Source organism: Rutilus rutilus, assembly GCF_951802725.1.
Source record: "Rutilus rutilus genome assembly, chromosome: 8".
NCBI lineage: Eukaryota > Metazoa > Chordata > Actinopteri > Cypriniformes > Leuciscidae > Rutilus > Rutilus rutilus.
In genome coordinates, this window is record NC_140222.1 from 26,279,531 (window position 1) to 26,293,377 (window position 13,847).

General features: G+C 37.4%; 2 protein-coding genes across 2 annotated transcripts; both read left to right on the top strand.

Moving 5' to 3' along the window:
* The first annotated feature begins 1,226 nt into the window (after positions 1–1,226).
* Positions 1,227–7,619, top strand: atpaf1 (ATP synthase mitochondrial F1 complex assembly factor 1). Its single transcript, XM_084417676.1, has 10 exons — positions 1,227–1,295; positions 1,609–1,817; positions 1,906–2,014; positions 2,200–2,247; positions 2,341–2,403; positions 2,514–2,564; positions 2,734–2,781; positions 6,365–6,460; positions 6,540–6,647; positions 6,727–7,619. The coding sequence occupies exons 2-10, from the start codon at positions 1,609–1,611 to the stop codon at positions 6,901–6,903; spliced, it is 909 nt and encodes a 302-aa protein (XP_084273802.1). The 5' UTR covers positions 1,227–1,295; the 3' UTR covers positions 6,904–7,619.
* A 477-nt stretch (positions 7,620–8,096) lies between these two features.
* On the top strand, positions 8,097–13,753 carry rab3b (RAB3B, member RAS oncogene family). The gene is made up of 5 exons (XM_084417794.1): positions 8,097–8,309; positions 8,935–9,159; positions 10,579–10,697; positions 10,777–10,901; positions 11,655–13,753. Exons 2-5 carry the CDS (start codon positions 8,935–8,937, stop codon positions 11,837–11,839), a joined length of 654 nt encoding a protein of 217 aa, XP_084273920.1. The 5' UTR covers positions 8,097–8,309; the 3' UTR covers positions 11,840–13,753.
* The last annotated feature ends 94 nt before the right edge of the window (positions 13,754–13,847 follow it).

Here is a 13,847-nt window from a genome sequence, read left to right on the forward strand (position 1 = left end):
AGGAGCTGGTCAATGACCTGAAAAGAGCTGGGACCACCGTTTCCAAGGTTACTGTTGGTAATACACTAAGACGTCATGGTTTGAAATCATGCATGGCACGGAAGGTTCCCCTGCTTAAACCAGCACATGTCAAGGCCCGTCTTAAGTTTGCCAATGACCATTTGGATGATCCAGATGAGTCATGGGAGAAAGTCAGGTGGTCAGATGAGACCAAAATAGAACTTTTTGGTCATAATTCCACTAAACGTGTTTGGAGGAAGAAGAATGATGAGTACCATCCCAAGAACACCATCCCTACTGTGAAGCATGGGGGTGGTAGCATCATGCTTTGGGTGTGTTTTTCTGCACATGGGACAGGGCGACTGCACTGTATTAAGGAGAGGATGACCGGGGCCATGTATTGCGAGATTTTGGGGAACAACCTCCTTCCCTCAGTTAGAGCATTGAAGATGGGTCGAGGCTGGGTCTTCCAACATGACAATGACCCGAAGCACACAGCCAGGATAACCAAGGAGTAGCTCTGTAAGAAGCATATCAAGGTTCTGGCGTGGCTTAGCCAGTCTCCAGACCTAAACCCAATAGAGAATCTTTGGAGGGAGCTCAAACTCCGTGTTTCTCAGCGACAGCCCAGAAACCTGACTGATCTAGAGAAGATCTGTGTGGAGGAGTGGGCCAAAATCCCTCCTGCAGTGTGTGCAAACCTGGTGAAAAACTACAGGAAACGTTTGACCTCTGTAATTGCAAACAAAGGCTACTGTACCAAATATTAGCATTGATTTTCTCAGGTGTCCAAATACTTATTTGCAGCTGTGTCATACAAATAAATAGTTAAAAAATCATACATTGTGATTTCTGGATTTTTTTTTTTAGATTATGTCTCTCACAGTGGACATGCACCTATGATGACAATTTCAGACCCCTCCATGATTTCTAAGTGGGAGAACTTGCAAAATAGCAGGGTGTTCAAATACTTATTTTCCTCACTGTATATACACTGAACAAAATTATAAACACAACACTTTTGTTTTTGCCTCCATTTTACATGAGCTGAACTCAAAGATCTATTTAACAAAAGGCCTATTTCTCTCAAATATTGTTCACAGATATGTCTAAATCTGTGTTAGTGAGCACTTCTCCTTTGCCGAGATAATCCATCCACCTCACAGGTGTGGCATATCAAGATGCTGATTAAACAGCATGAATATTGCACAGGTGTAACTTAGGCTGGCCACAATAAAAGGTATATATATATATAATGGTATTATTGAGAGGTATCAAATAATCCATTCCTTAAGGTAGAGACCAATATATTTTATTCATTATTTGTAATTACATTTTTCTTGTTATAATTTACATATAATAATTTATATTATAAAATAATATTCCTAATTCTCATATTTTGGTTTCAACATCAAACAAGGACATATTACATCAAAATGATAAGGAACCAATATATTTTATTCATATATATTTCTTGGTTCTTGTTTTTTATATAATTTAATTAAACAGAAATAATATGTTTTGCGTTAGGAGACATAAAATAATCTAGGGTAGGAACTAATATATTTTGTGCATATTTTAAACGTGGTTCCGCCCGGACACTCATAGATGTTGGACGGGGAAAAGATGGCGGCGGCCATGGTACAAATGTCATGTTTGTACCGTGGGATGTTGGCGGTCAGGGCCACTGGCATCCGACCGCTGATTCCAGGACTTGTGCCATCTCACTTCAGGGCGTTTTCCATAAAGAAAGAACCGGAGTTAGAGGAAAATCCGTATTATAATAAATATGAAGAAAAGATCAGGAAACTGCGCAGGTGAGGAGCTGTCAAATGCGGCTGATGTAGTTTCTATATAATAAAATAATGTCAAGCATTAATCTAGTTTGTACTCCTGTAACATCAGTTCAAAACCTCAAGAATTTAAAGCCCGACTAGAGAAGCGCAGTGAGAAGAAGACGGAGCCGCTCGGACAGTCCAGACAAGCTGAGTTCGTGAAGTACATGGAGAAAGAGGTGATCACTGATGATGAGCACATTTACAGTTAATTCTACAAATTTATTAAGTGAATTAATTCTTTTAAATAACTTCAATAAATGGTTTTATATATATATATATATATATATATATATATATATATAACATTAGTAGACATTATAATGTACAAAGACATAATTTTCTCATGTTGTCACATTTGTAGTTGGACAAACGTGGTAAAGCAGAAACTGGGGGCTTCACCAAAGATAAGGTAAGAAATCAAACCTCATTAGTATTTAATTCCATATTGTGCATTTTGAGACTTGCATTTTATTTTTTGCAACCTTTTTTTGTTATTTTATAGACGTTAGGATCTCTTCTTAACCTTGATATGGTTCAGGAGAAATCTGGATCTGAAATTGCAGAGGTAAGAAAAATATTCATAGACCGACACCCATTTATTTTCAGTCTGCGCTGAACTGTAAAATAATTTGTAGAAAGATTAAATAGACCCAAACCCTTTACTATGTTGTGCAGCTTTGGATGCAGCACTTCTCGAAGAAAGACACAATTAGTGCCGTCATACCAGTGAGTTCTGTTTGATTTGTTCTCTTATCAGTCCATTAACAACTGTTTTTGCTTTTTTTCAATGCAATTCAATCTATTGTGATGAGAAGTCAAATTTTAGATCTGATTTTGTCTTCAGATCGATAATGTTCTCACCAGAGATGAATAACCTTGTAATTCTCCATTATAGGGCTCAACGTTTGATATTATTTTTGCCCGTGCCAAATCTTGCCCAACGGTAAGAATTTTAATACTCTGAAACATACTTTTTTTTTAAATGGTCAAGTAAAATGTCATTCCACCAAACAATAAACCCTGCAAAATGCTAAATGGCCACTTAGTGGCAGTAGATGCTTTCAATAGTGGTTTCAAGATTGAGGATTTTCAGTGTCTTTTGAATATCTTGATCATATCTGTGGCACTGGCAACTGAGAGAATATCAGAATAATGTGATATTCGGTTCCGTTAATGGATGACGTCTCTACTTCCACTGTAGAAAAATTAGGCCAAAATATCCCAGTAACAGTCGTTGACGATTACATAATTTGGAGCCTGAGTCTACGCAGTAGTGATCCTGAGATGTGACTCAATCGCAAACACAGCTGTCAATCATAATGTAACACCCCATTTTTATAGCATGAAATAACTGGGATAACTAACTAAAACCAAACTTATTGGAAAAAACGAACACTCGAACATATGTCAGTGTGATAAGAACTACCTAAAATGACACAACCCATCTTTGGAAAAACAAATTTTTTTTTGGCTCATGACTCATTTGATTACATGGAGAGTCCGGGGCTTATGACTTGCACTGCAGCCATCCACAGGGGGGCGATGGAAATGTTTTGGCTTCACTTTTCAGGACGCGTGCGTTCTTTCACCGACTGAACACAGAGGCTGTGTTCGAAATCGCCCTCATTCACTATTCCCTACATTACTCCACTAATATAGTTCACTTGAAGGAGTGATTGAAAACGAGTGAGTGACTTGCGTAGTTTGTTTGCTGTTTATGATTATTTAAAGCTTAGCAAACTGGCAGCTCCAGTAGTAATTGAAAGATTTATCTTGAACTCTGTCATGGAAACTATGTATAAACCTTAATTAAACAATTTAATAATCAATTAAAAAGGAATTAATACCTGTATGATATTACGCTGTAGCCACATTGGACCAGCGGTTTGGAAAAAGGATGGATGGATGATTCAGCTGAGCGCCATCCTCTGGTCAGACAAGGGAATTCAGTGTTTCCCCTAGGTTTACAGGTTTGGGGGGGGGGGGGGGGGGGGGGGGGGTTGGTTGGTTTGGGGAAAATTGACACAGACGCTATCTATCTCTATCTATCTATCTATCTCTATCTATCTATCTATCTATCTGTCACATAAATTGGTTGTCTGGGAGGGTAATGGTTTGTAAAAGTTAAAAAATGTTAACATAAGATATCTCTTTAAAAAAATAAATAAACATATTTAAATCTTTTTAAAATTGACTTTTGCAAATAACCTTTGTTAAATTTATAGAAGTATTTGTTAATATTAATGGACCAGAGCTTAAATAGTTTTATTTTTTAACTAACAACTAAAAAAAGATTTATAAATACTAACCAATATATATATACATTTTAAATGGGCTTTTTTTATGAGAAGTTTTTATTTCTATGATGCATTTATTGGAGAGAATAATCCTGTCAGACGCACCACTGCTGTGAACGCGCGTTCACGTAAACACAATTTAAACAATGTATTATTCAATACATTACTTCTATATAATTATATATTAAGTTGCTCAAGCAAGTGGTAAAATATTTAACCATGTACTTATATTAAAATCTTTTGTATTTAAATTTTAATACAATAAATCTTGCATGTCACAAAGAACTTGTTTTTCCACCTCCACGAATAAGACGAGTGTTGTTCATTATGTCGCCTTGTTGAGGTAAATTGTAGTTTTCCTTGCTTTAACTCAGTCTTAAAGTGAAAAAAGTAGTAATTAATTAAATAAATTTATGGTGAGATTACTACATTTTATTTAATTAATCGCACTTATGGTGAAATTACTACATTTTCAGGTCAATCGGTGTTCATTTTGACCACGAAACATGCGCTGTCACTTTAATTCAGCGTTTGCAGCACAGCAGAAATAGACTCGGTGCAGAAACGATCTCTGCACTGCTGTATACGCACCGCAACTGGAACAGATCGATCATCGACGGACTGCATCCTCGTGCAGTGTGAAAGCTCTGTTAACATGGGTACGGAAAAAAAATACTCACCGCAAACGAAATATATGTGAAACGGGCGTTAGACTTGGAGCAGGAGAGCTACTCTCCGGCTGCTACTCGCAGTAGAGCTAGAGCCTTATATACTGTCTATGAGTAGAGCGAGTGTTGCCATCTTCAGTTCAGCGACACATTTCCAGCCGCGCGCTCTCTGTCCGCTAGTGCTCAACTGTATGTGACGCAAGTGTTTGTTTGTGTGTGAGTGTGCGCACTCATTGGGATAATTGTAAACACAGACAGAAAAGACATGCCATCGTGGAAATAAGATAAATAACATATTACTTAAGGGCCATTTAGTTTTTTTTTTTATAAAATAACAAATTGTAATCTGTCGCTATAAAGAAAATCAAATCAAATTTACTTGACCTCCAAGGGGGGCGGGGGGAGCCGTTAGGAGGGCGGGGCGCCCCCCTTATATAATGGTAGGGGAAACACTATTCGGTGCGTCTCTCGCAGTGCATTATGGGTATTTTCTAGCCGTTGAGCGCATAGATATCATATATAAAGGCTAGATGTCTCGTGCGCACTGCTGGCCAATGGAGGTCGACGTCCGCACGTTGCGGCCATCTTGCCACAGTGTACTCGCTCACTACTTCAATGGTGCATGTACTTTTAAATAACCATAACTTGCTCATTTTTCTACCGATTTTCAAACGGTTTGGTTTGTTATAAACGTCAGAGATGTAGTTATGACACTGCATACATACACTGCATACATATGAAAAATTATAACATACATGTTCAAGCATTCGGAATTATAGCCACGTTAATAACGTTTGTAAGAAACCAAACCGTTTGTAAATCCGTCAAGATTTCAGCGAGATAAGAGGATTTGTGTGCGTGCTGATCATTCACCTTAATGCACAGAGCACTGTCACAAGATGGCCGAACGATGATGCCGGAAGTGACTGAGCCATAAGACATCTAGTGTTTATATATGATATCTATGGTTGAGCGTACATCGGTTGTACAAGTGTTATTGCGGTGCATTGTGGGATTGAATGAGTGCACTCGATAACATCCTCTATGGTTTCGGACACCACTACAAATGTCTGTTCCCTCAAATAGTGCCCTATTTAACGGGATGGGGGCGATTTCGGAGTTTCTTGCATTCATTATTCAGTGGCGTGTAATGCTGCTAATGAATCTACAGTGCAAAACAGATAATGAATAACTGTTATGAAATGGTTCTTTTTAGTGAATGAAAAACATACTTACTAATTTAGTTAGTTAGTAATGAAGCGGTTCTTTTTAGTTAATCAGACGTACAATGTAACCAGTGTAGTTCGATTGACTTGTGAGTCGGTTATTTGCAACGTGTCTAGTCGTTCAATTCTCAAATTAATTACAACAGTAGTCTGATTCTGAGTATTTTAATATGTAATATATATATAATCGAATTACAAGTACTTAATTTTTGTAATCTGATTACATTATACAGATTACATGTAATCAATTACTACCCAGCACTACTCACCAGCATGTATATTGACTTAAATTGAAATCCACTCAGTATTTATGAGTTTTGTCAATCTTTGTGCAGTTTCTGTACGCTCTACCCCAGAGGGAAGGCTATGAGTTTTTTGTCGGCCAGTGGGCTGGTCATGAGATGCACTTCACATCTTTAATCAATGTTCAGGTATTATATTTTTTAAATCTTTTAATATAAATTCCACACTGTTTTCTGGTTTAGGTACTAAAAATGGCTTCTATTTCAGACTATGGGAGAAAATGCACCCAGCCAGCTTATTTTATACCACTATACAGACCTGCAGAAGGACAAAGGCATCGTGCTGATGACCGCTGAGATGGATATCAAATTCGTGGTAAGTTCAATGAAGTTACTAAGTAAAACAAAAAGCTAACTATGTAAATTTTAATTCTTTTTTTGTAAACCTCTTTCAGACTGTCCACCAGGCACAGTGCTTGGCCAATCAGGTGCAGCTGTTTTACGGAACGCAACGGCTTGAGACTTTCCGATTGGTCGAGAACTTCAACCACCAACCAGAAGAGTTTAAACACATGTGTGTGATAGCAGAACTAGAACAGAGTGGTATTGAACCAGCAGTCACTACAAACTAATCCTAAGGCATTAAATATTGTGTTGCTTAATGTGGACTGTCGCCTTGGGAATGAAACGCTCTGTAATTATGTATGGAGTCCCGTGAGAGTCTCTGCAGCCAGATAAGAAGATATGTGTTGTCTTTCAGCATTTGTGAGATAAACAGACAAAACACTGAGACAAAATACTGTACTCTTCTGTGTTTGATTATTTTGTGCTTAAAATACAAAAAGGAAGCTTATTATTAGGATGCCATAGATATGGTATGTCTCCCACAAAAATAAGTAATCTTTACTACATATTTATGGATCCACTGTGTGGTGTTATTCATATTAAACTTCACATTTTGGCAGTACCTAATTCTTTATTTCACATATCATTACGGTAACCCTTTAATTATTTGAACACTTACGGCGCATAAAAATCAGTAAACAAAATATAAAAGTGACCTGTAGTGAAATGATGCTTCATTTTGTCTTTTAATTTGCTGATGACTTTTAACCAAATTACCTTAAGGTGATTTTTAGTGAATTTAAGGAGTTCGCAATAATGTTTCAAAAAGGCTTGACTTCATTTTGAACTGTTTAAGAAATAGTGTACAAAAGGCTGTGCTAAATTGTGAATAAGCTTGCCGTGCTTTACATTGCCCTTGAATCTCGACTGTATTCACAATACAATATAAAGGGCCTTTTTGCTCTTATAATACGTTTATTTAAATGTTAATTCATGAAATGTCATCCTTCCGCTAGAAGATATAGTTCCTGACAGAACGTCGCTGTGAGTTCTGCGCATTGATATGGTGCACAACTTTCACGTTTCGTGCGGTTTCGTGTCACAAAGGTTTTTTTTTTTTTTTTTCGCAGGTGAAATCCGGTTATTTCAATAAGATTTCACATCATCTGGAATCATTTCACGTGAGGGCGAAAAAAATCTCCACAAACTTCGCAAAAGAAGTAGCCTAGCGCGAATTCCGCGACAACCCAAAAAAAGCTGATTGTTTTGAAAGTGATATTTTATCATTTTAAAACTTTTTTGGGAAAAGTGTGCTCTTACCTTTTTATAATTTATTTTATTTTGTTGTTGCCGGGGTTTTATATTTTTTTCTGTCTAATGTAGTGACATTAAAAGTGTCACTGTAAGCGATATGAATCGTTTAGCCTACATTCAGCGTTGTAAACGCAGGTTAATTGTCGCCAATGCCCCACCCTACTGTACACAAGCGCCCTTTCAAATAAACCCGATGATAACTATCCATTTAACCGCTTACATTCGCTAGGCTACTATACGCGTTAACACGGGCGTTAAGCAGGCGTTTTGTACGCGTTAACAGGCGAGTGCAGTGAAGACGCGTCGTCAGGTGCTGCAGCGTCCATAAACGCCCACCTAGAACAGCACCAGACGAGATAGAGCAGCGCTTACATCCGAGGTGAGCATCTCCATCATATGCCATTGATTCATTGACGGGTGCTTGTCATTTATGGATGTTTGTCGGTGAATGTCGTCCGTCAAGATGTCGTTATTGTCTCAATGACAGTTGTGAATGAGCTCGTGTGTTTACAGTACATGGTCAAAATAACATCCTCTGATTATGCAATGATATTCATGCTTGTGAATGACTATAGCTGAAAAAATTCACTTGTATTTGGACCTGTTATGTTGATTCTGTGATGCTTTAACGATGTTCTCGCCAAACAAACCAGTGTAAAATGAGATGAAGGCTCGAAATTATGCATTGGCTTGTGCATCATCAAGACTTGTTTTGATGATACATAGACCACACAGCTGGTGGTCCTGTTTTTTAAATGTATTTTATTTTTAGTAGATGCTACTGCATCTCAGTAACAGGGCGGACACCAGTCTTTATTCTTGTCTTACCATGTGTGTGTTTGTGTATATATTTCTATATATATATAGGCTATATATACACACACATAGGCATGATTTGTTTTGCCCACACCATTTTCCGTATTGACTATTAGTAACAGGGTTGATGCAGTCTCGACTCCTGCTTAAACCTTTACCTGTATTTATACTTTTGTCCGTGTTCACAGATGGCAAAAGCAGACCAACGCTTTGGGCAGAGAGATGGATCTGATCAGAACTTTGACTACATGTTCAAACTCCTGATCATTGGCAACAGCAGTGTAGGAAAAACCAGCTTTTTATTCAGATATGCAGATGACTCCTTTAGCAACTCTTTCGTCAGCACAGTCGGCATCGACTTTAAGGTGAAGACCGTTTACAGGAACGAAAAGAGAGTTAAGCTCCAAATATGGGTGAGTGCTGTAGCAGGTTTATTGGTGTAATTAAATCCCTAATATTGCATGAATCATGCAATATGTGAATGAAAATGAGTATATTTTTAGCCCCAGATTGTTTGTTGTTCTAATGTGATTGGCTGGCATCGTTAAGCGCAAACTGCATCCAGCTGCATCCATCCTCTTCCTTCCACATTCACCTTCTATCAGCCTGTGATTGAGAGCCATCTTTTACTGGAGGAAAAGAAAGCAAGCGCCTTCTCCCCCCCCCCCCACATGCATCATCGATGCTGGTTGTCATGGAAGCAGCACTCCATACTGCTCCCTGGCAGAGAGAGATCCTCATAGCCAATTAAAGCGGCCCCTGAGGGTAAGGGGGCGGGCAGAGTTTTCGAAAGCACACGAGCGCCGGGGTGACAAGTATGACACAGCCACAATGTGTGATCATTCATAATCTGGGCGTATTGATCACAAGGTCTTAAAAATAGGCTCTCATTCAAAACAGCTGAAGGGAAACTGGCACCAAGTCGAACCAAACAAAATGGGCTTTGAATAATCAAGGGCCCAAAATAGAGAAATTACAACCTTTCATTTAGTTTGTCCTCCACATGCTTGATAGCTATTGCATTCATGGAGCAGTGAAGGTCATGATACGTCACACTGTTAAAAATAAAATGCCACCAAGGTCTGTAGTGAGATAAAAATTAATAATTTAATAAAAAAATATAATAAATTAAGATTAACTTACCATTTATTTTTATATATTTGTAGATTAAATAAAAAAGAATAATAGGTAATAATCTCAATAATAAATTGAGATTAGTTTGTAATAAGATAATTGTAGCCTATTCATTTTTAAATTTTTCTGAATAAATCAAAATAATGAAAATAATTGGAATGATTAAAAAAATAATACAATTAGTTAGTAGATAACCAATACACAAAATATTTTTATTTTTAATTTTACGCACATTTAATATATTAAGAAGTCACACAATTTAAGGGTGTTGTAGGTGGTTGTCAGGGTGTTGCTATGTTATATTCTGGTCTCTAAAGGGCCACAAAGGATATCACAATGATAGATATAATGCTGAAATTTGAATAATTGTTCTAATTCTTTGAATATTTGAGACCTTCTATGAGAAGTACACACCGCAACTATAATGGTAATGACACACAGAGGAATAATAACATTGAAATTCCCTTCTGAAATTTGAACATTAAAAACATTAAAAACATTGACAGCCAATCAGAATCCACCTGTCTTTAAAGAGCTCGAGCATTTAAAGCAGCTGAAGACCTTTATTGTCCGTCTGTGTGAATGCTAATATAGTTATTGTTGTAGTTATCTTTACAGTTATAGTTCTTTGTGTGAATGGCCTTAAATCGATGTGATTTTTCCAAAGCATGTCATTTTCTGTGTTGTCTATACTATAGGATACAGCTGGACAGGAGCGGTATAGAACTATTACTACAGCTTACTACAGAGGAGCCATGGGCTTCATCCTTATGTACGACATCACAAATGAAGAGTCCTTCAATGCAGTGCAGGACTGGTGAGCAGTTTTAATCCAGAATCCATAGGTTTTTTGTCCATAATACACTGATATGCCATAAATGACCATTTCCTTTCAGGGCAACACAGATTAAGACCTATTCATGGGATAACGCTCAGGTTATATTAGTGGGGAACAAATGTGACATGGATGAGGAGAGGGTGGTGCCTTCTGAGAAGGGGAAACACTTGGCCGACCAGTTAGGTAAGTTATGTGCCCAATCTTTAAAGGAGACCTATTATGTCATTTTCAAAAGTCTTGATTTTGTTTTTGAGGTCGGCTAGAATAGGTTTACATGCTTCAATATTCAAAAAATCATTCTTTTCACATATTTTACATTGTGGCAGCACCCAGTCTGTCACACTGTAAAACAAAAAGTTGCTGCCTTAAATTTCTAAGTTCAATCAACTTGAAAGTTTGAGTCATTTCAACTTAAATTACATTAAACTGACTTTAAAAATGAGTTGAATCTTTGTTGAAAAGTTGAAAATTGCTTATTTTGATGAGTTAAAGCAATGTAAAAACATATGTTGTCATAAGGAATGCAGGAACGTTCTGTTTAAAAGCGCGGTGTGCTCTGATTGGTCGACTGTACCTGTGTGTTGTGATTGGTCAACCGCTTCAAGCGCGTTTGGGAAATATTACAGCCCTTAACATAACCGCGGGTTTCTAACGCAACTCAGCTAGGCCTCGTCCCCTTAATTTTGCATATGCCTTGAGCAAGAATTATTTAAACGTGGAATATTATGTCATGTCGTTCCCGGAAGAAAACTCAAGACTACAGTCGACTACAATACTGATGTTTAGAATAACTGGAGTGACTTGTGCTTTGTAACTTTGCTGACCTTTTTATGCTCAAACAGCAACGTTACACACTAAAGAAAGTTGAAAATGTTAGAAAAACATAATAGGACCCCTTTAATCTGATTCTGATTGTATTTGGATTCTTTCTCGCAGGGTTTGAGTACTACGAAGCCAGCGCCAAGGAGAACATCAACGTCAGACAAGTATTTGAGCGCTTGGTCGACATTATCTGCGTGAAGATGTCCGAGAGAGTCGATACGGATCCACCCATAGTTACCGGTGCCAAAACCACCCGACTAACCGATAAACCTCCCCAGCTACCTCAGAATTGTTGCTGATTTCTCTCTCTCTACTCATATGCCAACCTATCAGCAGCGGATCCGATGTCGTCTGGTTTAACGTTCTGTTGTATGCCGATCGGAACCGACCTGGGGTGCGTTTCCTGCGCAAACAACGTAACTCACTGCTTAACCACCGTAGTATGATGCATCGTTAGAGAAATTAACTAGTTCAAATATTTCCTGAAATCATTGTAACATGGTTGCACTTCCATTGTTTGAGCCACGTTGGGTCAACAATATCGGAAATGTAGTTAATGACGTCACACACAGGTAGTGGAGAAATAACTTCTGCTAATGAATCGATTTAACATCGCTATTGATGTCAGATTATCATAAACACAATTTTGTAATTGCCGTACATTTCATTCAGTCAGGAACTTTCCCACAACGTAATTTTTCTCAGAGATGCACTGTAAAAAAAAAAAAAAGTTGCTGCCTTAAATTTTTAAGTACAATCAACTTGGATGTTTAAGTCATTTCAACTTAAATTACATTAAACTGACTTTAAAAAACGAGTTGAATCTTGTATAACTTGAAAATTGCTTAACTTATTTTGATGAGGTAAAGCAATGTAAAAACATATGTTGTTATAACATTGATCATATCATTTTTTTTTACAGTGTACAAACATTGCATCTGAGGACCACTTCAATATTTTTGTTCCCTTCATTTGATGTTTGATTCATCGCGGGTTCCCTCTTTATAATCCAAGCTTCCCTTACGCGTTTATGCATAAGCACACATCAAAAGCGCTAAACTAAATAGAATTAAATGTACATGCGTTTAAATTTCATACTAACAGGAAACTATGCTTCAAGCTGCAAGTCGAGAGCTGTAGTTCTAAACTCACAAAGTTGAGTTGCTTCGTTAAACTATGTTGGTAAACGATGGAACTTGCGACTACAGTTGGCTAACGATTGCGTTCGGGAAACACACCCCTGTTTGTTTGTAGCTGTCAAACATGTGAAGTAGTTCAGTAATAATAGTACACTTCTACCCTAATCAGTCCATAGGAAACTTAACGCAGGGACTAGAGCAAAGCACAAAAACTACTACTTGGCTCTCAGAACTTCAGTGTTCACTGCCGAAACTAGATTTAAAAAACGCAATCTGTGGTGGCACAATCTCGCTAATTTTATGAATTATATATTTAATGTAGTACTTTAATGGAGGTAAAATGGTGGATAATCTGTTAAAAGGCACAAAAATAAACTCCGACTTTTGCAAAATGGCCATTATGCAAAATTGAGTTTTCAGGGTGGTTTCGATTCTCTGATCTGATTGGATCAGAAGCAGATGCACATTGTATGTTGGACTCCATCTATTAACTGCTGGCACAGTATGTTTAAGCACTTGTTTAAGCTATCTTCATGTTGAGAGGGGAAAAAATGATTAGATACGCAAAATAAAATTCATGTCTTGCACAAAAATACGACATTAAATTCACGTTAAACTTAGTATTGCCAGAAACCACGTTACTGTTGTGTGTAATAATAGACTGAACACAATCAGCACATTTCATAGTCAGCCGTTGTTACAAAAGATATGATTCTTCACTCAAATCCTCAAGAAGAAAGTCGAGATTCATCGTGAACTTGTGCCAGGATGTTTATATTTCAGAAACCTGTAGCAAATCCTTGTGGGTTCGTGTATGTATTATCTACCTTGGTTTTTTTATCAAGTGATGTATGAGTGTTTTATGTAATTATAGTCTAAATTATTCCAAATGAGATATCCCCCCGAGTAGATATTTATTTTTATGCTGCTGGAATATATAGTTGTACCTTTGCTGTCAGTGTATTTTGATTTGTAGACAATTTGCACTGGGGCGTACAGTGATTGTACAGTTGTGAATGTTACTTTTAGATGCAATTTGTAACAATAAAAGCACAAATCACATATAGTAATGCTAATATTTATGTACTGCGTCTGTCATTGAATGTGATGCTGATGGCCAGTATATTGAGGATACTATAGACATATATATGAAAGCAAACAAAAATTG